General features: G+C 38.3%; 2 protein-coding genes and 1 long non-coding RNA gene across 3 annotated transcripts; all 3 read left to right on the top strand.

Moving 5' to 3' along the window:
* The first annotated feature begins 1718 nt into the window (after positions 1-1718).
* Positions 1719-5193, top strand: LOC144439673 (uncharacterized). Its single transcript, XR_013481134.1, has 3 exons — positions 1719-1868; positions 2069-2182; positions 4877-5193. It is a non-coding gene; the product is annotated as an uncharacterized LOC144439673 (long non-coding RNA).
* An 11419-nt stretch (positions 5194-16612) lies between these two features.
* Positions 16613-20107, top strand: LOC144439847 (monocarboxylate transporter 12-like). The gene is made up of 4 exons (XM_078129081.1): positions 16613-16829; positions 17949-18092; positions 18648-19481; positions 19911-20107. Exons 1-4 carry the CDS (start codon positions 16613-16615, stop codon positions 20105-20107), a joined length of 1392 nt encoding a protein of 463 aa, XP_077985207.1.
* Positions 20108-24280: 4173 nt separating this feature from the next.
* On the top strand, positions 24281-27562 carry LOC144439848 (monocarboxylate transporter 12-like). The gene is made up of 4 exons (XM_078129083.1): positions 24281-24497; positions 25112-25255; positions 25840-26673; positions 27326-27562. Exons 1-4 carry the CDS (start codon positions 24281-24283, stop codon positions 27520-27522), a joined length of 1392 nt encoding a protein of 463 aa, XP_077985209.1. The 3' UTR covers positions 27523-27562.
* Positions 27563-27826: the final 264 nt, after the last annotated feature.

Here is a 27826-nt window from a genome sequence, read left to right on the forward strand (position 1 = left end):
GCTAGTCAGAAAGTAGGGTCATTGTTAGTTAAGTAATACATGTGTGTAATAAATGCCCAATACCTGTTTCTTTATTTATAATATGGTTTATAAGCTTATTACATGTTTGCCCATATTTGGAATTATGAGTACAAAGCCTGCATTTTGAAAAATCAACTGGCTTGTGATATATGTGTTTATATGTACGCTTTCCGGTGTTTAAAATAAGTAAAGCAATTTAATTGCAGAATAAGTTTATAATATGGCAAACGTCATAACAAAAGTATATTGATAGATTTAGTCTGTTGTAGTGGTTATCTGTTACAAAGATTATGGAACATAACGACGATGAAAAATCGACGCTTAGTGAGTTCGCTGCTGGGCTCAAATGCGTTCCTTGCTTATACTAGTAACACGGAGAGGTGGGACACGTATGGTGTATGGTGAACTCGGCATATCAAACTTAGTGTACAGTACTGTAGAGAAAAGGATGATAAATTTTCTGGATACACCATACTAAGGCCAAGGAATGTAAGTTTTCCAGCACCATGTTTAGGTTGCGCAAGTCTATGCACGACCAAAACATTTTAAAACCGGCTTGGATTAACAAAATCAAAAGTATTGTCAACAAATGTGGTTTCTCAAATATTTAGTATGATTACAAGAATGTGAATACAAAATGGCTGAAACATAGCCTTGAGCTCCGGATGAAAGATATACACCTACTGGCAAAGTGAGGTCCATACAAACAAATTTATGTAAAAAAATATTAAAGTCATTTGAAAATTATCTCTGCAATTTAAACCCAACCAATGGAATCAATTTAAGTAAATTTCGATGATGAAACCATACACTTCCTATTTCAGATCGTCCTTTTCAAAATGAGAACTGTAAAAACTCGTGAACTATTTCCAACCTCAACGAAATAGGTGGTGAATTCCATTACTGCCTCAACATGCCCTGCATTTAAATGATATAGGCGAAAGTATATGAAGTTATAATTACATGAAGCCAAACACTTTAAAATGTGTTGAAGAGTTGTTCAACTGCAAATATCACAATGAAACGCTTGCAAAATTCGCCAAAGTTATAATGTCAAAATTTGAGTAGTCGCTCTCATATATCCTTCTGGAGCCCGACTTCTGCTTTTGTAATGTATGGTTTTGTGCAATTTTCACCTGTCATTGACATTTTTTTTTCTCTTTTGAGTTTTGCGTATGTGTAATCTGTTTGAACTTCCTGCATCATTCCTAATGTTGTTTTGTTTTGTTTCTTACGTATTTATTGAATGTCTATATGGTTAAAGACTTTTAATTGTCTGTTACTACTCTTGAAAGGGGCCGTAAAGTAAATAAAATAATAATTATTATTCAATAAATTATTATTATTATTACATGGAATCGATTAAACCAATCAGGATGCTTGATATCAACCATGTCATCCATGAATTTTCTCTCCATGCTCCTGAAAAGACGAGATGTGACTGTGCAAAGTACTTCCGTCATGTATGCTTGGCTTGCTGACGAGGAGGGGGTGTCGCAGTTAATACGACGAAAATAAGGTGTATCAGAACAACGTTGACAAACTAGAGTAAGCGATAAGTGTAATCTATAATGCATTTTATTATGAACATATGCACTGTAATTGGCTATTTTCATGACGCCCTATGTTAGTCAAGTTTCTAACATCCGGGTACTTTCGTTGGTGTGGGGTCGCACTCCAAAATGGCAGCCCTTACCATTGCCTGTAACCTCGTTGAGGATGATATAACCTGGGGCGAAACTACCAGTTTCAGACCCAGAAAATGCTACTTTTAAGCAACTTGAACGATGGCTACAGTGCAGGAAAGGGGCGTCGCTGTCAGGGAAGAAGACAGACTTGGTAAAGAGGTAAGATCTCTTCCGGGTTAGCTGTTGTCGTTCATCTGTTTGTTATTGATCACAGCAAAAACTAAAGACATGCATGTAAATAGCAATACCATATATGATTGTACAAACGCCAGTAATACACTGTCCGCCGTGTCTATATATTTAACATGTTCTTGAATTTGTGTGTAACAATATCATATCACCACTTTTGATCGAAGTAGACATGGTGATACACAGTTTGAAGACCGATGAATGTCGTGGATTGAATCCAATGAAGTCCGGTACATTGAAGAAATGGTATTATTTGGCAGTTAGCCAAAATATTAAATCATCAAGTAAGTTTTGATACCATTGTTCTGTCATAAGTATTATTTAGTTATTTTGGCTGAGGCCGAGTTCACTGCCGGAACCCTTTTCTCTAAAATCGTGGCAATGCACTGGATATCCTTTGGAGCAGCACTGGCATACATTTTCATAGACAGGTTATTATTTAGTAACAACATTAATTTTGATAACTTTGTATTTTCAGGTAACATTATTACAATATTTACTTGTAGTAATGTTTCCTTCGACCAAAGAACAGTAATCTGTTGTTAATCTGTGGAAATCATATAATATTTTCTTTATAGGCAACCCTGGCACTGAAAAGACATTTTTACTCTGTTCTGTTTGATAACTTTGTTTCAATTTATGGCAGGAAGTGTGTTACTGTAACTGCACCAATCGGAAAAGCAGCTTCACACATCGGTGGCACCTCCATTCATAGTTATTTTGGTTTAGGTTCTGGGTCTCTGTCAACATTTCACCTAGTAAGGGCAGCGTTTGCTAAAGCTGCTATCTGACAGAGACTCGATAATATTAAAGTTTTAGTTATTGATGAACTTTCTATGTTATCTGAAGATTTGTTTCAGAAAGTTGAATTCATTTGTACGTAGTTTACTTTAAGAAGAACAATTATTTTCCTTTTGGTGGTGTTCATATTGTTGCATGTTGTGATTACTGTCAGTTACCTTCTGTGAAATGTCAAATCTATTTATGGAATGATTTATCTGATGTATGTGTAAGATTAAAACAAATCACACACAGGAGGATAATAATTCAATTGATTTAATAGAAGATGCACAAAATGGGTAAAAAATCAGAAATCACTGGGTCTTCTTCAATCTCTGGAAAGACCTCTACAGACTGAAAATCCAATACTGATATACCCTAGTGTAGAGATGCATAACAAAAATGTATAGGTGAGCTCCCAGGTGATAAATTATTTTACTGCAATGATACATCTGTCATTAGTGATTTAGTAGGTAGCATTTTGACGTTGCATGCTCCTGTAGTTTTAGTTAGGAATCTAATTGAAAGGATGAACCTTTAGTGAAAGGGTTGTCTGGTTTTAGTAGGGAATGAAAATGATCCTTTAGTTGACTTTGGAAATGGTATGTTATCATTAAGCCTTTTCTTCTAAAGATGGAACTTCTTTGTCAGTAATTACATCACAAAGTACAGCAGTGAAAAGAGAAGAGCATGTATGTTTTATGTTATCAATATACTTTACATTGTTTACAACATTTTGCCAAACCAATTTGAGGTGACTGTGATGAAAAAATCAGCAAAAATATAATTCCTGATGTTAAGACCTCATGATTTCTAATCATGATTTGTCAGATAACGTAAGATATGTGGCAGGATGGGCTGTATTTAAGACGCTATCACAATGTAGTAGAGTTACTAAAACAGAAGAGTGAAATATTTTGTTTGTCAGTTATATCATAATGTCAGTACTTCCTCATACCAATATTCACTCTCTCATACAGAACGTAAGAATGAAGGTGCCTTACTTCATATAACTGATAGTTTATTTGTGTGTGTGCAAATTTAGAGAGTATTGCAATGAAATTATTGTAAAGAATATTTGGAAATTTTCCAAGGAAATCTAACACAAATTGTGAGAGGTATTCTTCTAAATCATACTTCTTTTCACTGTGTGTGGTTCAGGTTGGTGTACGTCTTTCGATGGACCCAACGTATTGAGTCTTCTGTAATTTCTCTTTCAATTAATGAGGGGGGGGGGGGGTGGCGGCAAGGTAGGTTGTATCCAAAAAGGCAGTGAATTAGCCAGTGATAATCCAAGTATAACTGAATAAAATGAACACACGGAATGTTTTTCTAGAAAATCATATTGATGATGATGCGGAGTATGGAATCAACAACAAATTATTTTCATACAAACTTTTAATTTCCATGTATTTGAATATGCGAGATAAAGAGTTTAAGAAAGCCATGGGACAACTGCTTGATAAGACAAAATCGATCCCACTAAGACAAGAACTGTCTGCTGCATGCCTGCAATATGATGTTTCATTTCAGACAATTATGGATGACAGCTCAAGCAACAAAGAGGTTTCTCATTGTTTATTGAAGGCAGTTGCCATATCGGATAAAGACAAATTACATTCACTTTCATTGGTTCAGTTTCAACTCCTTGTTTTGTCATACTGTGTACTTATATCTAGTAACATGGAGAAAGTGTGTTTATTGTTGAAGGCAACGATTTTGCATGAAAACAAGGATACATCACCCCTTATCAAATCATTTTATTTAACAGCAATTTCGTATGCATAGTATTTTGGCAGTCAATGATAATGCAAATACAGACATTGCTTCTCCTGGCACATCCATGTTCAGAGAAGAGTGGTCACCAAAAGAACAAAAATGGACATATGTATAACTAGCAAAAAAGACCACGCCCATAGCAACAGCCAAATGATAGTGTATATTGCAAAGAAAAAGGTAAAGATGGTTAGGCAAGTGGCTAAACAGCCAAAAGGGTGAATGCACATATGCCTAGCAGCAAGACCACATCTATAGCAACAGTAGTAAATGTGATGTATATTATAAACATAACAACATGGCCAGTTAGCCAAGTTAATAAACCATCAAACAATGGACATAATTGACCTAGCAATGAAGACAAAAGATGTAAAGGGTAATTTGGAAGATATATAGAGAGAGTAATGAATTTTATTTTACAGTAGGCTGAGCTGTTTGGACTACCACTACCATCAGCACCTAGAGGGAGAGATAAAATCCACCTATTTTATACTTACCTTGTAGACCAGACATAAACAAGTACATTGTGACTGCAAACAACAGTGTGAGAGAAATGAAGTAAATAAGACTGTAGGCTACAGAAACTTTAGAGATATTTGGAGGACATGTCTACCACACATGAAATTCATGACCCCTAGAACAGATGTGTCTGCATGCCGATTGTGATTGCCATAGACCGACTATAAGTACTAACAGATGAAGAAAACGAGGGCGCTATACAGGAATGTTTACAACATCATGATCAAAGGTGGAATTACTCGGAACTCTATGGTAAATGTACAAGATATATACCAGAAGTACTTGTTCCTGGTGGTATGTCACGTCAAAGCTTAGACAGCTCTACCTGTACAACAAGTACAACAAGTACAACAACAACAACAACAACAACAACAACATTCATTAACATGTCTGGAATTCACGTAATGATGTCACTGTTCCTGCTCCATAAATAACTGTACTGTACAGCTGAGTGAACAGACAGTAGTTGCTTTCTGGTAAATTGACCAGTGTCTTTGACTCCATGTTTTCCTTGAAGGAACAATAAATGTAGATATAAAAGTCACTGAAGTTGGTTTGATACTGGAAGATACTCCAAGGGGAATAAAACTTACATCATACACATTGTAAAAAGAAAATGATTCCTCCAGTGGAATTTATTTAATATTTCTGAATAACTTCTGTAGAATTTTTTGATTTTGCTGAATGTAATAAAAGTTGGCATAACATGGTTAATATGTGTGATAGAATGATCAACATGTAGCAGTATCAACTTCAAAAAAGGCGGCGAACGTATAATACAAACTTTGTGGTAAGGCAAATACGTCACTGAAGGCAGCTATATATTATGGGATATCGGTGTATAGGAGCTTATATATCAGCACATGTACACGTTTGGTCGTACTCGAATATTGGCGCATTTATGTGCTTTGTTCCAACCTATATATATTTTGACAGACGTACTTACAACTTTTGTTGTACATTGGTAATACATTTATGTTCGTCGTGAATCAGTGGGACGTTTAAGAGATACAGTTATATTTATGTTTCTTGCCAAAGAATGACATCCAGACCAGTAGACGTCACTTAACATAACAAAAAAAGTCTGTTGAAACCCAGCTGGGTCAAGAGCTCAACTATTTATATATTAAATGTTGCAACATTTTAATAGCGTATTATTAACATAACAATCAAAGTGATCTACTGGTGGCGCTCAATTTGCAACAGTCCAATACTAGTATACATATTTTACAACATCAACGTCACTCAAAGTCACCATCGCAGAAATCAGATTCGATAATTCTAAATCATCGGTATTTAGGTACTGGAGACATCACCGATACCCTGTCGGTTGTATTTTATGGAATTTGCTGTATACAAAATGTTGAATACCAATTCGTCTCGTCGTCGTCCCCCCCCCCCCCCCCCCCCCGCGAACGGCTGATTTAATTTACTGCTACTATGTACGAAAATCATAAACCCTCAAACAAAACGTCACCTCGGTGGACAAAAATCTCACGAACATTGCTACAGTTTTTTATCTGGCTAGACAAAATATCTCTTTGATGTTGTAAATCTCGTCTGGCTCGACAAAAATCTAATTAATATTTCCACATGTTATCGTCTGGCACGGCAAGAACTGAATTACAATTGATACAATTTAGTCAATTGACTGTCTCAAAAACAACAAAGAACGCGCCAAACTTCAAATTTGGCGATGACGATGGCTCACGCACAGAACGTGTAACAATATTCAGTGGTAAAGATGTTTGTCACCCAAGACGATTGATGAAACGCTATAGCTGTTGGTAAGATTTTTGTCTATAGCCGAACACGAAATGTGGAGATTTTGGTTGAGAGCTTGGTTTCATGTACGGCACCATGACGGACTTAATTGCAATTTGATATATCATTATCAGTACCGTCGGAGTCTTGACCGATTGATGTCGACATAGTTGCCAATGTTCATCTCGTCCACGTAGACCGAGCTGTTTACCAAATGGGTAAAACATAGTGAAATTGGCTCATTTCGGATCATGAATACCCAGTATATTTTTTTGCCACATTTTTTCTTCTTCGTCGATGGTTACGGCATCTGATTTCCTGTCCTTTCTACCCTTTCGTTGTTGTTTTTAGATCGACTTCTTTTGTTCATAGAGCCTGCAGTGTGTGAAATTAAGGGAATATGACCACTGTTGTACGTAGAAAGAGCTGTGTTGTGAACCCGGGTAGGGTTTGGATAACTATAAGATATGAGAAGTGTTCGGTAGCTAACCCCGGTTCACAATCATATAAATAGCCATGCGAATAGCCAGTGTTCTTACCGTGTTCAGTCTCTAGGCAGACTAGATCTACCGATCTGCAATAATATAGCATCCAAATAGTACATCATGTACCAAATAGCAGTGCCAATATTCCAGTAGTTCTAATACCAGTAGTACAGTACCACTCTGGATACCAAGATTGTCTTCAGGTACGTCCAATGGGAGTTACCAAAGATACAACAATAGGATAATAAGTCTCCCAACAGTAGATATACGCGTTCATTCAACCATAGTCCGCAAGCAAGAGAGAGTTGGGTTGAGAAAGCACATGGTTTGGGTCTGGTCTCTGCTGGGGGGGGTGGGGGTGGCAGATGCCCTTATAAGGATACCTTCCCAACCCGAGTGTCCCAATCAAATACTATCACGTCATAGGTCATCTAACTACGTAATAGGTCACCGACTGGCTCGTTTCACAACAGCTGTTCGTCATTATGGAAAACTGCTGGACAGGTCCATACTCAGTGCATTTCAAATTGATCATTTGACCGCCAAGTTGTTGTAATTCTGAAAAACTGTCGGTCCGAACGGAAATCTGTCGGTCACGGACGGGCGTTAATTTCGCATGCTTAAAGCCTGGTTCCTCTATTCACATGATTGCAACTGGCGGTCGTTTAGACTCACAGGATAACTTCCGCGTAAATAACGCTCGTTGCTACTTATTGTTGTTGCTAGGGTTGTATATAAATGATAGTCCAGCTGATGGTTACTGTGTTGTTTCAGTGGAATGATACGACTACTATATGCAGCTGACACCCAAGGAATACCAGGAACTTAAAAAAAATAAAAATTGTTTTCTTTCCAATGCATAATGGACTGCTGTCATTAAATATGGTCAGATAGGACCACACAATTATATATACTCTGATTTGGGACAGCATGTTTGTTCGAGACATGTGATGTAGCTGGCTACTTGAGAGCAAAATTATGGTTGTTATAAATATATCATGTATATGATCACATACCGCTTGGGCCAGATAAACCATAGATCTTCAGGAGATACTCACAATCCCCACTATCAAGACCACAAGTGATTTCTCCCTGGGTGATTTAAACATAGTTGGTTAATGTAGTGATTATTGAGTGCAAAAGACAGCAGACAACAAATCTGAAATAAGGAGACCACATTATAGCAAAGTACATATAAAATAAACCTACATACATTCATGACCATCAAGTAAATTGACTTGGTCTCTATTCAGTTGCATTGCTTTGCGAAGGTTCTTATCTGTGTCTTTAGCTTGGAACAAATTCCACACAACTGTGTTATCACAGCTGTTGGGCCCAGACACATTCAAAATCTGGATACTCCCTCCTCCATGGTCACCCCCTATCTTCACCCACACCAGAGTCGATGGGATGATACTGTGGGATACAAGCTTACTGGTTCTGTAAGAAGGAAGTGATAATGGTTTATGCTATGCAAATGGTAGAGCTTATATCTAGATCTAAATTTTATGATTACACAGAGTAGTCAGTAAATGGTAGGTATTGGTTGTATAAGTACACTGCACTGACAGAGTACAAAGTGTGAGTGGTAGGTATTGGTAGTATGAGTACACTACACTGACAGAGTACAATATGTGAGTGGTAGGTATTGGTTGTATGAGCACACTGCACTGACAGAGTACAGTATGTGAGTGGTAGGTATTGGTAGTATGAGTACACTGCACTGACAGAGTACAGTATGTGAGTGGTAGGTATTGGTTGTACGAGTACACTACACTGGCAGAGTACAATATGTGAGTGGTAGGTATTGGTAGTATGAGTACACTGCACTGACAGAGTACAGTATGTGAGTGGTAGGTATTGGTAGTATGAATACACTGTACTGGCAGAGTACAATATGTGAGTGGTAGGTATTGGTTGTACGAGTACACTACACTGACAGAGTACAGTATGTGAGTGGTAGGTATTGGTAGTATGAGTACACCTTACTGACAGAGTACAGTATGTGAGTGGTAGGTATTGGTAGTATGAGTACACTGCACTGACAGAGTACAGTATGTGAGTGGTAGGTATTGGTAGTATGAATACACTGTACTGGCAGAGTACAATATGTGAGTGGTAGGTATTGGTTGTACGAGTACACTACACTGACAGAGTACAATATGTGAGTGGTAGGTAATGGTTGTATGAGTACACTGCACTGGCAGAGTACAGTATGTGAGTGGTAGGTATTGGTTGTATGAGTACACTACACTGACAGAGTACAATATGTGAGTGGTAGGTAATGGTTGTATGAGTACACTGTACTGACAGAGTACAATATGTGAGTGGTAGGTATTGGTTGTACGAGTACACTACACTGACAGAGTACAATATGTGAGTGGTAGGTAATGGTTGTATGAGTACACTGTACTGACAGAGTACAATATGTGAGTGGTAGGTATTGGTTGTACGAGTACACTACACTGACAGAGTACAATATGTGAGTGGTAGGTAATGGTTGTATGAGTACACTGTACTGACAGAGTACAATATGTGAGTGGTAGGTATTGGTTGTACGAGTACACTACACTGACAGAGTACAATATGTGAGTGGTAGGTATTGGTTGTACGAGTACACTACACTGACAGAGTACAATATGTGAGTGGTAGGTATTGGTTGTACGAGTACACTACACTGACAGAGTACAGTATGTGAGTGGTAGGTAATGGTTGTATGAGTACACTGCACTGGCAGAGTACAGTGTGTGAGTGGTAGGTATTGGTAGTATGAATACACTGTACTGACAGAGTACAGTGTGTGAGTGGTAGGTATTGGTAGTATGAGTACACTGTACTGACAGAGTACAGTATGTGAATGGTAGGTATTGGTGTATGAGTACACTGTACTGACAGAGTACAGTATGTGAATGGTAGGTATTGGTTGTATGAGTACACTGCACTGACAGAGTACAATGTGTGAGTGGTAGGTAATGGTTGTATGAGTACACTGCACTGACAGAGTACAATGTGTGAGTGGTAGGTAATGGTTGTATGAGTACACTGTACTGACAGAGTACAATATGTGAGTGGTAGGTATTGGTAGTATGAATACACTGTACTGGCAGAGTACAGTATGTGAGTTCTAGGTATTGGTTGTATGAGTACACTGTACTGGCAGAGTACAGTATGTGAGTGGTAGGTAATGGTTGTATGAGTACACTGTACTGACAGAGTACAATATGTGAGTGGTAGGTATTGGTAGTATGAATACACTGTACTGACAGAGTACAGTATGTGAGTGGTAGGTATTGGTAGTATGAGTACACTGCACTGACAGAGTACAGTATGTGAGTGGTAGGTATTGGTTGTATGAGTACACTGTACTGGCAGAGTACAGTATGTGAGTGGTAGGTATTGGTTGTACGAGTACACTGTACTGGCAGAGTACAATATGTGAGTGGTAGGTATTGGTTGTATGAGTACACTGTACTGGCAGAGTACAGTATGTGAGTGGTAGGTATTGGTTGTATGAGTACACTGCACTAACAGAGTACAGTATGTGAGTGGTAGGTATTGGTAGTATGAATACACTGTACTGGCAGAGTACAGTATGTGAGTGGTAGGTATTGTTGTACGAGTACACTACACTGACAGAGTACAATGTGTGAGTGGTAGGTATTGGTAGTATGAATACACTGTACTGGCAGAGTACAGTATGTGAGTGGTAGGTATTGGTAGTATGAATACACTGTACTGGCAGAGTACAGTATGTGAGTGGTAGGTAATGGTTGTATGAGTACACTGTACTGGCAGAGTACAATATGTGAGTGGTAGGTATTGGTAGTATGAATACACTGTACTGGCAGAGTACAGTATGTGAGTGGTAGGTATTGGTAGTATGAGTACACTGTACTGGCAGAGTACAGTATGTGAGTGGTAGGTATTGGTTGTATGAGCACACTGCACTGACAGAGTACAGTATGTGAGTGGTAGGTATTGGTAGTATGAGTACACTGCACTGACAGAGTACAGTATGTGAGTGGTAGGTATTGGTTGTACGAGTACACTACACTGGCAGAGTACAATATGTGAGTGGTAGGTATTGGTAGTATGAGTACACTGCACTGACAGAGTACAGTATGTGAGTGGTAGGTATTGGTAGTATGAATACACTGTACTGGCAGAGTACAATATGTGAGTGGTAGGTATTGGTTGTACGAGTACACTACACTGACAGAGTACAGTATGTGAGTGGTAGGTATTGGTAGTATGAGTACACCTTACTGACAGAGTACAGTATGTGAGTGGTAGGTATTGGTAGTATGAGTACACTGCACTGACAGAGTACAGTATGTGAGTGGTAGGTATTGGTAGTATGAATACACTGTACTGGCAGAGTACAATATGTGAGTGGTAGGTATTGGTTGTACGAGTACACTACACTGACAGAGTACAATATGTGAGTGGTAGGTAATGGTTGTATGAGTACACTGCACTGGCAGAGTACAGTATGTGAGTGGTAGGTATTGGTTGTATGAGTACACTACACTGACAGAGTACAATATGTGAGTGGTAGGTAATGGTTGTATGAGTACACTGTACTGACAGAGTACAATATGTGAGTGGTAGGTATTGGTTGTACGAGTACACTACACTGACAGAGTACAATATGTGAGTGGTAGGTAATGGTTGTATGAGTACACTGTACTGACAGAGTACAATATGTGAGTGGTAGGTATTGGTTGTACGAGTACACTACACTGACAGAGTACAATATGTGAGTGGTAGGTAATGGTTGTATGAGTACACTGTACTGACAGAGTACAATATGTGAGTGGTAGGTATTGGTTGTACGAGTACACTACACTGACAGAGTACAATATGTGAGTGGTAGGTATTGGTTGTACGAGTACACTACACTGACAGAGTACAATATGTGAGTGGTAGGTATTGGTTGTACGAGTACACTACACTGACAGAGTACAGTATGTGAGTGGTAGGTAATGGTTGTATGAGTACACTGCACTGGCAGAGTACAGTGTGTGAGTGGTAGGTATTGGTAGTATGAATACACTGTACTGACAGAGTACAGTGTGTGAGTGGTAGGTATTGGTAGTATGAGTACACTGTACTGACAGAGTACAGTATGTGAATGGTAGGTATTGGTGTATGAGTACACTGTACTGACAGAGTACAGTATGTGAATGGTAGGTATTGGTTGTATGAGTACACTGCACTGACAGAGTACAATGTGTGAGTGGTAGGTAATGGTTGTATGAGTACACTGCACTGACAGAGTACAATGTGTGAGTGGTAGGTAATGGTTGTATGAGTACACTGTACTGACAGAGTACAATATGTGAGTGGTAGGTATTGGTAGTATGAATACACTGTACTGGCAGAGTACAGTATGTGAGTTCTAGGTATTGGTTGTATGAGTACACTGTACTGGCAGAGTACAGTATGTGAGTGGTAGGTAATGGTTGTATGAGTACACTGTACTGACAGAGTACAATATGTGAGTGGTAGGTATTGGTAGTATGAATACACTGTACTGACAGAGTACAGTATGTGAGTGGTAGGTATTGGTAGTATGAGTACACTGCACTGACAGAGTACAGTATGTGAGTGGTAGGTATTGGTTGTATGAGTACACTGTACTGGCAGAGTACAGTATGTGAGTGGTAGGTATTGGTTGTACGAGTACACTGTACTGGCAGAGTACAATATGTGAGTGGTAGGTATTGGTTGTATGAGTACACTGTACTGGCAGAGTACAGTATGTGAGTGGTAGGTATTGGTTGTATGAGTACACTGCACTAACAGAGTACAGTATGTGAGTGGTAGGTATTGGTAGTATGAATACACTGTACTGGCAGAGTACAGTATGTGAGTGGTAGGTATTGTTGTACGAGTACACTACACTGACAGAGTACAATGTGTGAGTGGTAGGTATTGGTAGTATGAATACACTGTACTGGCAGAGTACAGTATGTGAGTGGTAGGTATTGGTAGTATGAATACACTGTACTGGCAGAGTACAGTATGTGAGTGGTAGGTAATGGTTGTATGAGTACACTGTACTGGCAGAGTACAATATGTGAGTGGTAGGTATTGGTAGTATGAATACACTGTACTGGCAGAGTACAGTATGTGAGTGGTAGGTATTGGTAGTATGAGTACACTGTACTGGCAGAGTACAGTATGTGAGTGGTAGGTATTGGTAGTATGAATACACTGTACTGACATAGTACAGTATGTGAGTGGTAGGTATTGGTTGTATGAGTACACTGTACTGGCAGAGTACAATATGTGAGTGGTAGGTATTGTTGTACGAGTACACTACACTGACAGAGTACAATGTGTGAGTGGTAGGTATTGGTTGTGTGAGTACACTGCACTGACGGAGTACAGTATGTGAGAGTTACATATATTTATTCATTCTCCGAGCACTCTTACAGCAACATGACAGTACTTCAAACTGAAAGAGAAAGAGTTTCATTAGTCATCACTCAAAAGAGTAGTAACTCCCTCGTTAGCACTAGTATATAAGCTGAAAATAAGTAAAACGTATCCAAACTAAATATTTTGATACCTCTCAAGATCATTCAGTCTTCTTATGACTATATTTGTCAGATCAGACACAACGACACATGGAGCCATACTCAATTCACGCAATCTGCTGCCATCACTTCCTTTTACAGTGAAAGTGAAAGGGAGGTTTTGAGCCTGAAGAACAAACTGTAGCTCTTTTGCCCGTTTCCTATCGTTCTTTTCACTGTCAATGGTTATATTCCATTGTCTGAGCTATCTAGAATGAAATGAAATAAGGGATAAAAATAGAAAACAACAACAACAACAACAACAACAACAACAACAACAACAACAAAATCTTGACAATTTCGAAGTGAATCCGTTTGCTTCACACAAACAATTTCTAGACAAACTTCTGCAGTGATGCAGGTATTATGCAGTCAAATATATATTACCCTCTTGTGATGAACCAACAGCAAGGTAATAAATTAGTAGAAACAAATATATGACAAAATGTCTTGCCCTAATCAACTATTTCATGACACATGTACATTCAAATGTTTCTCTTTCTGTGCACAACATTGACACTTCAAAAAACTATTATATATTATTGTATTGGCAATAGACAAACCATGACAAATTTTAAAAAGAAACAAATCATATCTGAAAGTGTACAAAGCTATTGATAAACAAGACACATAATGGCTATACATGTAGATATACAATATACCTCCTGTCTTTGCGCAAGCTTGACCATGTTGCACCAGTGTCTGCCTTTAACAGCAAACCTACCCCAGGCTGAACATTAGGCAACAGACCAGATGACCTCAACAAAGAATTCCTTTCCTGTGCACTCATCCGATACATTTCTGCCACAGCCTGATGAGTTGTTGCATCACCTCCACCACTTATACTCTGACGAACTTCTGTTATCATCTTAGAGCGGTACCTTAATGTTCTTTTAGAACACTCTGAGCTGGATTTCCTTGATTTGTTTTTATTTTTGTCATTACAATTGGTTTGGTAAAATGAAAATAAAGAATTATGATATTATAACTTAATTATTAGTTTATATTACCAGAAAAAACTATTTTGAAACATTATATCAATGGTGTGGGTAAATTAATGTACAGTCGTCAATGACATATTTGATATATGGAGTAATAAATGGATATCACTGATGATACTTAGGCACTTAGCATGACAAAACTTCACAACATTCCCAATATACAGCAACTACTTTTAGTGAAGAAGTTCAAAACTAATTCTCCGCTCATCATTGCGAGAAGAACAAACTAGAATATAAGAACTAAGAACATATACCTGGCCTTTTGTTTTGAATTTAACAGTGTTGTTGCCTTCAGTGTGAAGCTTGTATTTTACTATGGCTGTAGACAGTTTCTCGAACTAAGACCATACAGCTCCTCTATGTTGTCTTTCTCAACCATGATACTGTCTATTGGTGACTGCTGTACTGCACATGCTGGATTTGACTGTCGTACAGACTTTTCTTGCTTCTTTTCCCCTGTCTTTGGTTTGTATGTACAGTAGTAGTGATCATGACTTATGGGTGTAAAGTTACAATTGTTCATGTGCATATGTAAGTCTCCTAACTTAATGGTCGCCGCACATCCAGTAATGACTTTGTCACATACAACTAGCTGGTCCGCCAATAGTTTGGAAAATGGGAGAGGGACAAATGCTACACTACTGACATCGATTTGGACCCGGCAGACAGGGCAAGTACTGGAAACAGACAACCATCACACAAATATTCACAGCAAAGTATGTGTTGACCCTCACATTGCAACTGGACGCACCAGTCGACCACATCCTTACATATAGGGCACTGGATATCTAAGTCTTGGTTCAACAAAGGAAATCTGTCTTTACTTAGGTTAACATGACACCCTAAGTTGTTACCAGATTTCCTTCTCACCATATTTAGTAGGTCATTGTCTACTGGCGTTGACCCACTCTTACCTGCATAAAGCTGTACCTGGCTGCTGTTTACTGCCCCTGTTTTGGGTCAGTTTTCTCTTTCTACCTGCCTTACTCAGTGCTGTACAAATTGGACAACTGCCAGTCCTTGGCCCAATTATATGCCTCTATCCATCCCTGGTCGATAACTCCAGCCAGCTTCCCGACTTTGTTTACTAGTGTAGTAGTGTCAAGGCTACGCTTGCAGTCTTTACAAATCCTTGTAGGATGAATACTTGTTTCATCACGGACGATGTCAATGGAATAAAACATAAATTCATATCAACAGAATAATCTTTGCATAAATAACTTGTGCTCTGTAATTTACCAGCACAAATCCGGCAACGATTTAAGGTCAAACTTTGATGGCACTGAAAATTATAAGCTGACGACGATTTGGCAATACACAACATAACATCGTATTTAGCGACTTGCCGGTCAGCTGACAGACGCCGTGTGACCATGGGAACAGTAGGGCACCAATCAATCACATCCCGCACGACATCGAAAAGCCGAAGTGTACACACAAAATCCGAAGCAATGACACTCCATGCAGTCGATCATTCATTCACACACACATAAACAATAAAAAATCGATTATATGATCTTAAAACGCAAACAAAGTACATGACAGTCGTTAAAATATTACCCTTCCGAGCACTCAGGGGGCTTAGATACGCGGGTTACAGATGTGCTGTTCGAACGATCGTAGCAGCTAGGTACTCGACCCTGGTAGCCGCCATTACTTCTGGGCAAACTGGACATCGGGTATCTTCGGATATCTGTTCGGCTCTACATACGTAAACTCGTTACCTTATGTGGAAGAAAACAAATGGTGTCTATGGATTTGGAGAGCCTGTTTCGTTACGTGTTATAAATACGCTCGATACGACAATGAAGAGGAGCAATGACCAAATGGAAACCACGGAGACAGACGGTGGTATTTATGGCTGGCTCCTGGTTCTCTCTTGCCACGTTGGCAGTATGTTCATAGTTGGGACTTACCAGTCTGTAGGGCCAGTATTTGTAGAAGTACAGAGGTATTTCAATGCAGGATCAGCTCGGACGTCGTGGATTCTGTCAGTGGCTGCGTGTACGCAATTAACATTCGGTAAGGCCATATAAACCCACTTTAAAAAGGAAAAATGTTATACTTACAACCAGTTAGTGATAAACAGCACGGGGTGATCTTAGGAGGAAAGGGGAGGGACACAAACACATTATGGAGTGTAAAGTTGAGAGGGCCTGTACATTCTAATGCTCTGAAATGGGTTGAGCATGGCATATAATAATCAAATATAAATACTAATTTACATCCATATATACTTTAAGTATTTGAAGGGAGTGTGTCTTCTATGCAGAGTTTGCTTTTTACAAGGCAAATGTATATTTAGAAATGCAGTTCACTGATTTACAATGGTGTATACATGGTCTCTTGTACCATGACGGGTCATTTTTTAGCACCGGGGTCAAACCATACATGTCACTTGTACCATGACGGTCATTCTTTAGCACCGGGGGTCAAACCAAGCTTTTCTTGCGTGAAACGAATGTCAGGCGATTGATTCAACTCACATAATGCTCGTGTTCATTTGTTATGCTGCATTGAAACTTCGGATAACAATATCCATGACAAGAGTACGGTAAACATTGGTTGATTAATTGACCTTGGACGTATTAAATGCATGTCTCCATAACATGTTATTTTTTTTATATTTTGTAAGATGTTTATACCACACACGTTTTCAGCATGGGTGCAGGAATCCTACTGTAAATCAAATCCTGAATTTGTAAAAGTTTTAGTGTGCCGCAAAGCTGTTTTAACAATCAAAACAGATATGCATACTCACCATGCATGCAGTATCGACCTTAGTTGTCATGGTTGTATTAGAGGGAAAAAAGGCTGCACATTCGATAGTCTCGCGCCATAAATGAAAAATATATTGTATGTTTTGAAGGCCGTTTGACGTTCAATAGGCAGGCAGGCGCCAAATCACTTTCCATTCACCGACAAGTGTACTACAATGAACTCGTCAGAAGGGAATAGTTACTGATATAGTAAAATAACTGCATTCATTAAAGTATTGGGTCATGACCTCAATTCCCTCATGCGTGAAGGTGGTTGGCAATCGTTAAGATATTGAAAGTTTATGATATTGTATTCTTTAATTTACACAAAAGGTATATCATGCCCACCATACACGCCTTTGTTATCTCCTTCCATATCCAGGTCCTGTTGCAAACATCACAGTCAAGAAAATAGGTTATCGACGTACAGTAGTAATTGGAGGCATATTATCTTCTGTCGGTTTCCTTCTGTCTGCCTTCGCACCAACCCTTGAGTTTTTATACTTTAGTTTTGGATTACTAACCGGTAGGTGTTGCCATTTAAATATAGAAAGTGTACTTAGGGTAATGTTAACAACATATATAGATAAATCAATGTGATACCTTCAGTAAGCCATAAGGGAAGGGTATTTTATAGCTTTTTCTGTCTGTCTGTCTGTCTGTCTGTCTGTCTGTCTGTCTGTCTGTCTGTCTGTCTATGAAAATGATACCTCAAACACTGCTGTGTTCCGTGTGTTATATCTTAGGCTAATAACTTTTAACCTCAAATATTTATTAAAGCGCTGGTTTGTCCCATACTGGGAAAAATTTTAGTGGCATAAGTCCACATCAATCTACAGGAAAATAAAAATTACCTAATATTCATAATCATATAAAAATATCTAATAAGCCATTTTTGTGATTCTGACCCTCTAGTTTTCAAAATAAATAATTCAGTCTCACATGTGTTTACAGTCACTTTCTGCCTAACACCGTATTTGCTCAAATTTGACAACAGTTTCTTAAGACAATGGCAGTATCCAAATGTACAATCCATTTTGTTATATCAAATAATGTAATAACCATGATTTCATACACACAGGCTGTGGTTATGGTTTTATTACGAGTCCTTTGATGGGAATAGTTCCTTTCTACATTAAGAAGAGGTTCATTCTTGCAAATGCACTGATAAGCGTTGGTTCTGGAACAGGAGCGTTTGCATTTACACCTCTCTGGCAATTACTGATAGACTGGTATGGATGGCGTGGAGCATGTATTGTATTTGCTGCTATAAATGCTAACTTGTGCATCTGTGGAGCATTCTTCAGAGATCCAAAAGTCATAACCTCAATGCAACAGACTGAAAGTGTTGACGACATTTCGGCCAACCAATATGACACGAATCAAACATCGTATAACAAGCAGGCAAAAAAGCAGAAGATTTGTGAATGTTTTGACTGCGGCTTACTTAGGAAATATCCAACACTGGCGCTAATGTCCGTTATGTCAATTTTTCTCGGCATTGGAGTTGCATTTACTGGTGTACCGTCACACACCTTTGCACGTGCAAATTCAAAGAATCTCGGATCTAATAGTGAAATTGCACTGGTTATGTCCATATTTGGTGTCATGGGGATCCTGGGCAGGCTGATAACCCCTGTTATCTTACTTTTCAAATTTCGTGCACTTACAAGTGTGAGACTGTATGGATGGACCTTTATCTTGGTTGGAGTAACATGTCTCCTCAGTTCATTGGCTGACTCGTACTTAAAATATAGCATTAACGTAGCGTTTTTGGGGCTGTTTAGCGGCCTTCTCTTCTGCTTAATATCACAGACAATCAAAGATGTTGCAGGACCAACGAACATGACTGCAGCTGTAGCTGTGACAACACCTTTTGGTGGTATTGGAGGACTAATTGGTCCTCTGATAGGTGGTAAGTGAAACGATTCCGTAGAGTGTAGAATGACTTCAACCTATACCCCCGCACTAACTGAAAACAATTCAGTGAAGTACAATACAATATCTCACATGGTTATAATATTAATGAATGAAAACATTGAGATTTGTTGGTCCTATTAGATCAATATTTTTGTGACTACAACTATCAGAAAAAAACAATTTCAACTAACCACACGAGCTCTCTAAAATAGCGCTACAAAACTGCCAAATATTTAATAAATCTGTTGTAGAGAACTCCTCTGTAAAAAATAACGTAAAGATGTTATTGTTTTAATTTGTCTCAAGGAGAAGGATTGTTAAAGAAAAGGACGGTCATGGCTGATGAAAGACATAATTTGAACGTTTAAGTAAAATGTGTCTGTTTGTAAAATGTGATTTTATTTCAAATTTTGTTTTCCGACAGGGTGGTTATACGATACTACCAAAGACTACAACAACACCTTCTACTTCTATGGTTCCTGTATGGTATGTGCAGGTCTTACCCTTCTCATCCTTCAACCATTTACCGATCGGTGTCAGAAGGAAATACACACAGAAAGTGAGGTCAAGACTGAAGTGTACACGGTGGGAACTGTTTCAACAGCTACCAATACGGGATAGAGAAAACAAACGAGCCATGAAACGTTCAAATCCAGTGACTGCTCTACAGTATATATTCCTTTTTAGCATGTCAGTCAAATGTGACTACTATTCTAAGGCACTTTACAATGAGACGATATTCTTGTTCTATATTGAACCTCTAACCGTGACGACTGATCCATGCTAAATGTAAACCGTAATGTATATGGCACTAGGTATAGTTAGGGACAGGTAGCAGTGACGATATCTTCCATTGTTACAGGAATATTGATAAATTATTCAGAATTCATGAGTCGTGCTAAGTGACTCTCGGTGTTAAACGGTTGCGACTATAGTGCGCATGCGCTGATCAATACACATCTTGAATGGAACACAATGAGAATGTAACACTGTAAGTAACAATTTAATCACTCGACTCACATGCACTACATGTGTACGTTACACATCAAATACACGTGTGATACACAGTGATAGAAACAATCTCAATACAATGATATTCTGTTACGTAACAACATAAGTCTTCGACATCTCAACATCCCGTATTTTGGAATTGTTTGCACCAGGTACGATTGAAGCGTCAGCAAGTTCGATTTGATGTAATGTGTTAATTTTAGAACTTCATCGTATGATTTCATTGTTCTGTAAAAGTATGAATATAATATTGCACAACTAGTTTATGGTCTTGATACATTTTCTAGTGAAATGTTTTTGACCAGCATTCTGTGTAGTTTATCGATATATTGTGTTTCAATGGAGAATAACTGTAAGGAAGTGGTATAAAGGTGAATTTTACATTAAGTTTGGTTAAATATGTGCAAATTCCAAATATGATATTTCTGGATCGTAACAGTATTATTGCTTTTCTCTTGTCACATCTGTTCATACATTCGTGTTTGGGACCTACCAGTCTATAGGACCAGTGTCACATACATTCCAAAGGTAAAAATGAACTTGAGATATGGTGTACCTAACAATCATTCTAATGCTAAGAAAAAACAAAATGGTATCGATTTAATGGCTTCTACTGTCCGAAACCCAGCACTTTAAAATAAAATAATTTACAAGTTTGGACACAAAGGAAGAGATTCCAACTAGATACAATGAAACATGTATAACAAAAGAAAGCAACTGGATGAAACAATGGAGAAAACTAATATTAGCGAGAACAATGGGAGATTGAAATTGATCACCGGTTGTATTTGTATAGCCTTTGTTAGCAGTAAAGTCAAGTTCAAGCTAACGGTGCGAAACTTATGTTAAGACAAAATAAACTACTATATGCCATATCAATATTGGAGATAGGTTATATAATGATATCAGTGATGTGTTGATATCAAACAAACTTATTATGATTTCAATAAAGTTATTATGATTTCAAAGGAATGGGATTTCTATACATTATACGTCGGCATCACCTGTCACAAGAATATTTTAATTGTAAAGTATTTTTTGATATATTTCTAAAGATTAACACGGCGGTACGTGGATATGATAATCTGAATATCACGTCATTATATGCAAATATTATGAACTTCAAACCAATGAACTGTCTCAAATGACTAGTGACGTGAAACTTGACATTTAAACAAGAATTGTGGTGTGATTTTAATATGCTTTACATATTGGGAAACTTCCTTTTCCGGGCTATATGTAACTTTGGATGTTTCGATATACCTCTTTTATCTCTTCGATCTGGGGATGATCTCTTCTATATCTGCTGGACGATATATCTGATCGATCCAGCTTGGCGATCTATGTTATCCTAACCTCTCCTACTGGTTCTCAATAACTAGTGTTTTGTTCGGATAACTCTAAACGTTTTATTCCTGATTTCTTCGCGATTAAGAAAGATACGGCAAACCCACATTGTATGGGACGCATTTAAGTGTGCTTTCAGCAGACACTGTATAAAGTTAAGTTCAATTAGAAGCAGAAAGAAGAAGGAAAAGGAAAATAGTCTCATCAGTGAAATCAATAATTTACATGGCCTCGTCGATTCCCAAGATTCAGTCACTGATAAAACTTTACAGCAATTGTCCACAAAGAGGGAAGACCTGGACCTTTTGTCTGATCCACATGACATACTAAACGAGGAGATTGAATATTATCATAAGTTGTATTCATTTGACGAGACAGCATTACCTCTCTAACTGGAAACAACTGTGATGAGTTCTTCCCCGAAACTCGACACTGTCGCCTTAGTGACACTAAACGTAATAGTTGTTGTTAAGGTTTAATCACTGTCAATGAACTTCGTCGTGCTACTAATTCATTTCCGTCTGGTAAATCCCCAGGTCTAGATGGTATTTCTGTTGAAGTTTATAAGGCCTTTTCCCCACAAGTGTGTAATCATATGCTTCTCGGGTTTAATTTATTCATTTGCTTGTTGAAATTTCTCCTTATCGCAGAGAGAAGGCTTTCTATCCATTTTGCTAAAGCAAGATGCTCATCAGGGAAGAGACAAAGATCCGGTATTTTTGAAGAACTGGCGTCCTCTGACTCTTCTTTGTTGTGACACTCGTATTTTAGCCAAATGTTTGTCACTGCATGTACATGTTAAAAGCGTTGTTTCCGACATAATCCATGAGAATCAATCAGGTTTTAGTCATTGTAGATTCATTGCAGATAACATCCGTAGGCTTTTAGAAATTCTAGATTTTTATCAGAGGGAGGAATTGTTGGGTCTTGTTTTCATTGCCGGTTTTGAAAAAAGTATTCGATGAAGTTAGATGGGACCTTAATATAAGAAGAAGTCTTGAATTTTTCAATTTGGGACAGCCTTTTATTTAGTGGGTTAAAGTTATATACAGCAGCATTTGTAGTCGTATTTGTTATTTTGGATACCCTATCCAGGGGAGTTAGACAAGGTTGTCCATTGTCACCTTACCTCTTTGTAATTGTTGTAGAGGTGATAGCAATCAGAGTGAGAGAGTGTACAATTAAGGGTTTGCTCACAGGGCCGTTTGAGAACAAAATTTCTCAATACGCTGATATTAATTTTCCAATTCAGCCTACACTTGAATCTTTTAGTATGTTGGTTGATATTTTGAATAAGATTTCTTTAATTTCTGGTCTCAAACCTAATTATGAGAAATGCAAAGTATTGCGTACTGGCTCTTTGTAATACACTCCATTTCATATTGATACTACATATCCATTGGAGTGGACTAATGGTGCAGTTGATGCTTTGGGTGTACATATCACAGTTGATTTATTACATTTGATTGATGCTAATTTTAACCCCGCATTGAAAAGGCCAGGAAGATACTGCAGCCATGGCGGGGACGGATTCTGACACTTTATGGGAAAATATATATTATCAAAACATTGGTAGTTTCACAATGTACCCATCTTTTTGTGACCCTCCCTTCTCCCGGATTAGACTTTTTCAAGAAGTAAAATTCCTTGGTCTTTCAGTTTCTCTGGGAAAGTAAACGAGAATTGGTTAGGAGAAATGTTACTTATAGTGCATATGAAAAGGGCGGTTTTAATTTGACTAATCTTCGGGCTTTTAACAAGTCGTTAAAAGCTGCCTGATTCCTTAGAATCATGAATAATGGCAATTTGTTTTCTAGCAAATGGTATAAATTTACCCTTTGCAAACTTGGGGGGGGGGGGGGGGGGCTTGATAAAATACGCCCATCTCAGTAGTCAGGATTATTGTATTCTGGACGCTGTCAGTTCTGTGTTTTAAAAAGAATTTACTCTAGCATTGCTGCAGTACAATAATACACCTGTTGTTAATTATTTGAACGTGTTAGTAGACAGAGTGACTATAGCACACCTATCCCTAGGTCTCTTGGATTTAATGGATTTTGGAAAGGTAAAATGTGAGGAAATGGACGGACGGGGGGTGAAGACTATTCTAATATGTGATACGACAACTGCAAACTTGTAGGACTGCTCCCCTCGGAGCTATCACAACCTAGACCTCGCTTTGAATGTTTTAATGATGCTTGACCCAACAACTTTGAAAACAGTGAACTTTATATTGACCTATCCAGAAATATTCAGCCAATTTTAAACCAATTATAGTTTCCGCATCTTACAGCAATATTGAAATAGTGGCTCCCCCGGCGTTAACCTGTGCACTGTGTTCGAATTCTAGGCCACATTATATACAGTGCCTTTAATGGCGTCTATGAATTTGGAGAGCCTGTTTTGTTACCTGTTATAAATACACGTTATACGACAATGAAGAGGAGCAATGATCAAATGGCAACCATGGAGAAAGACGGTGGTATTTATGGCTGGCTCCTGGTTCTCTCTTGTCACGTTGGCTGTATGTTCATAATTGGGACTTACCAGTCTGTAGGACCAGTATTTGTAGAACTACAGAGGTATTTCAATGCGGGATCAGCTCGAACGTCGTGGATTCTCTCGGTGGCTACGTTTACGCAATTAACATTCGGTAAGGCCTTACAAATCCACTTTCTAGAAAAAAATGGCCACACTATGGAAAACAATATTATATTTACAAAAGCAATTGTCCTGGAGGAACCTATTGATGACAAACAGAACTTACATATCCTGCCGTAAATCATGAATTTTTTGAAAAGTTTATGTATACCGCAAAATTGTTTTAACGTTGGAAACGGATATACATGCTAACCATGTGTGTATTGACCTTAGTTATCCTGTTTGAATTGGAGGGAACAAAGGCAGTACAATTGACTGTCTCGTATTTAATGAAAAATATATTTTAAAAGGTCCTTTAACTTTCAACAGACAGGCAGGCGCCACACCATGTGCCACTTTCTATTCACCGACAATTGTAATAGAATGAACTCTTCAGAAGGGGATTGTTACTAGTACTCATATACTGAGTCCTGTAAAATGAAAACAGTTCATGTCCTCACAATAAGAAAAGCCAAACCATCCAAGATATCAAAGGAAATTAAATCATTCATTGGGTCACGACCTCATTCATTCCCCACATGAACGTGGTTGTCAGTCGTTGAAATTGTGAAAGTTTATGATATCATGCCCATCATTCATGCCTTTGTTATCTCCTTCCATATCCAGGTCCTGTTGCAAACATCACAGTCAAGAAAATAGGTTATCGACGTACATTCGTAATTGGAGGTATATTGTCTTCTCTTGGTTTCCTTCTGTCTGCCTTCGCACCAACCCTCGAGTTTTTATACTTCAGTTTTGGATTACTAACCGGTAGGTGTTGTCCTATAAATGAATGTAAAATATGTACATAAGGTAATGTTAATAATATATACAACCAAATCAATGATGTGTCACCTTCAATTTAGCCATACTGGAAGGATATATTATAGCGTATAGTCTGTGTGTGTGTGTGTGTGTGTGTGTGTGTGTGTGTGTGTGTGTGTGTGTGTGTGTGTGTGTGTGTGTCTGTGAAAATGATACCTCAAAAACTACTGTGTGCCGTGTGTCATAATTCAGGCTAATAGCACTTAACTCCAATATTTATAAAGGCGCTTCTCCTGTGCTGGGATAAATTTTCGTGGCAAAATAAGTCCACGTCAATCCACTGGAAAATAAATCACCCCAAATATTTATAATAATACAAACTCTCTGATGTGCCATTTTTGGTGACACTGACCCTCCAGTTTTGAACTTCAGTCTTGCATGAAATTATAGTCACTTTCCACCTTCACTGTACGTATTTGCTTAAATTTAGCAGCAGCATTTGAAGACAATGGCAGTATGCAAATATTATTACATTACAATTCGTATTGTTATGACAAATAACATAAGAACCATGATTTCGTCATGCACAGGCTGTGGTTATGGTTTTATTGTGAGTCCTTTGTTTGGAATAGTTCCCTTCTACATAAAGAAGAGGTACATTCTTGCAAATGCTGTGGTAGGCGTTGGTTCAGGAACAGGAGCGTTTGCATTTACACCTCTCTGGCAATTACTGATAGACTGGTATGGATGGCGTGGAGCGTGTATCGTATTTGCTGCTATCAATGCTAATTTGTGCATCTGCGGAGTATTCTTCAGAGATCCAAAAGTCCTAACGTCAAAGCAACAGACTGAAAGTGTTGACGACATGTCGGCCAGCCAACATGACACGAATCAAACATCGCGTGAGAAGAAATCAACAAAGCAGAAGATTTGTGAAGTTTGTGACTGTGGCTTACTTAGGAAATATCCAACACTATTGCTCATATCTGTTATGTCATTTTTTCTCGGCATTGGAGTTGCTTTTACAGGAATACCACCACACACAGTTGCACGTGCTCTGTCAAAGAACCTTGGATCGAATAGTGAAATTGCCCTGGTTATGTCCATATTTGGTATCATGGGAATCGTGGGCAGGCTGATAACTCCCGTTATCTTACTTTTCAAATTTCGTGCGCTAACAAGTGTAAAACTGTATGGATGGTCCTTTACCTCTGTTGGAGTAACATGTCTCCTCAGTTCATTGGCTGACTCGTACGTAAAATACAGCGTCAATGCAGCCTTTTTGGGACTGTTTAGCGGCTTTCTCTTCTGCTTAATATCACAGACAATTAAAGATGTTGCAGGACCAACGAACATGACTGCAGCTCTATCTGTGTGTGGTCCTTTTGGTGGTATTGGAGGACTAATCGGTCCACTGATAGGTGGTAAGTGAAGAGATTCCATAGAGTGTAGAATGACTTCGACCTATACCCCTACCTAACTGAAAAAAAATTCAGTGAAGTACAATACAATATCTCACATAGGTATTAATGATTCAGAATGAAAACACTGAGATTTGTTGGTCCTATTAGATCAATATTTTGATTACGAATAGCAGATTTCAACTAACCACACGAGCTCTCTAAATATTTAAGAAATCTGTTGTAGAAAATAACATAAAGGTAGGAGCGCAAAGGTCCTAACTGCAGCCTAATGTAGAACACACCTCTTTTTATATAACAAGATTTGACAATAATTGCACCTTGGGTTATATGATTCTCTACTCTTCTTTTTCCATTATATTGTAGGTTGACGATTTTAAATATTTAATAACAGTTAGGGTGTCTGAAATAGGGGTAATGTTATATATAGTTAGGATCACAGATCACATATGAATGATGGCTGCAACTGTCAGTTTTTAAAGCAGTGATTAAAAACCGATCAAACCTCGAAGCAACCCCCTCTATGCGTCAAGGAGAAAGAATTGTTAAAGAAAACTACGATCATGACAGACGAAAGTCTTAATTTGAACCTTTAAGTAAATTGTGTGTGTTTGTAAAGTGTGATATTTTTTCTTCAATTTTTCTTTTCCAATAGGGTGGTTATACGATACTACCAAAGACTACAACAACACCTTCTACTTCTATGGTTCCTGTATGGTATGTTCAGGTCTTACCCTTCTTATCCTTCAGCCATTTACCGATCGGTGTCAGAAGGAAATACGTACAGAGAGTGAGGTCGAGACTGATGTATACACGATGGAAACGGTTTCAACAGCTACCAATACGGGATAGAGAAAACAAGCAAACTACGAAACGTTCAAATCTCGTGAATGCCCCACTTTAGAAGTTCCTTCTAAGGCACGTCAGACAGATATGATTGCCATTCTACTCGCTACACGTGCATTAGAAAAAAAGACGCTTCAGAATGAATTGACATATATTGTTGTTCTATATTGAACCTCGAGCTAGTGCAGTTACTGAGAACCGAATGAGATTTATTTTAGACGGAAAAGCTATTAATGAGGTGGGATTATTTTTTTTTTGTCCTTTTATCGTAATAAGTCGGAAAATGATTTAAAACATCACTAATTGTCAA

The sequence above is a fragment of the Glandiceps talaboti genome, chromosome 9 (genome assembly GCF_964340395.1).
Source record: "Glandiceps talaboti chromosome 9, keGlaTala1.1, whole genome shotgun sequence".
NCBI classification, from domain to species: domain Eukaryota; kingdom Metazoa; phylum Hemichordata; class Enteropneusta; family Spengelidae; genus Glandiceps; species Glandiceps talaboti.

Coding starts and splice junctions, on each gene's coding strand:
- LOC144439847 (XM_078129081.1), top strand. CDS start 16,613: ATGAAGAGGAGCAATGACCAAATGGAAACCACGGAGACAGACGGTGGT. Junction 18,093..18,647: donor TAGTTTTGGATTACTAACCG/GTAGGTGTTGCC, acceptor TCATACACACAG/GCTGTGGTTATGGTTTTATT. Junction 19,482..19,910: donor AATTGGTCCTCTGATAGGTG/GTAAGTGAAACG, acceptor GTTTTCCGACAG/GGTGGTTATACGATACTACC.
- LOC144439848 (XM_078129083.1), top strand. CDS start 24,281: ATGAAGAGGAGCAATGATCAAATGGCAACCATGGAGAAAGACGGTGGT. Junction 24,498..25,111: donor GTTTACGCAATTAACATTCG/GTAAGGCCTTAC, acceptor TTCCATATCCAG/GTCCTGTTGCAAACATCACA. Junction 25,256..25,839: donor CAGTTTTGGATTACTAACCG/GTAGGTGTTGTC, acceptor CGTCATGCACAG/GCTGTGGTTATGGTTTTATT.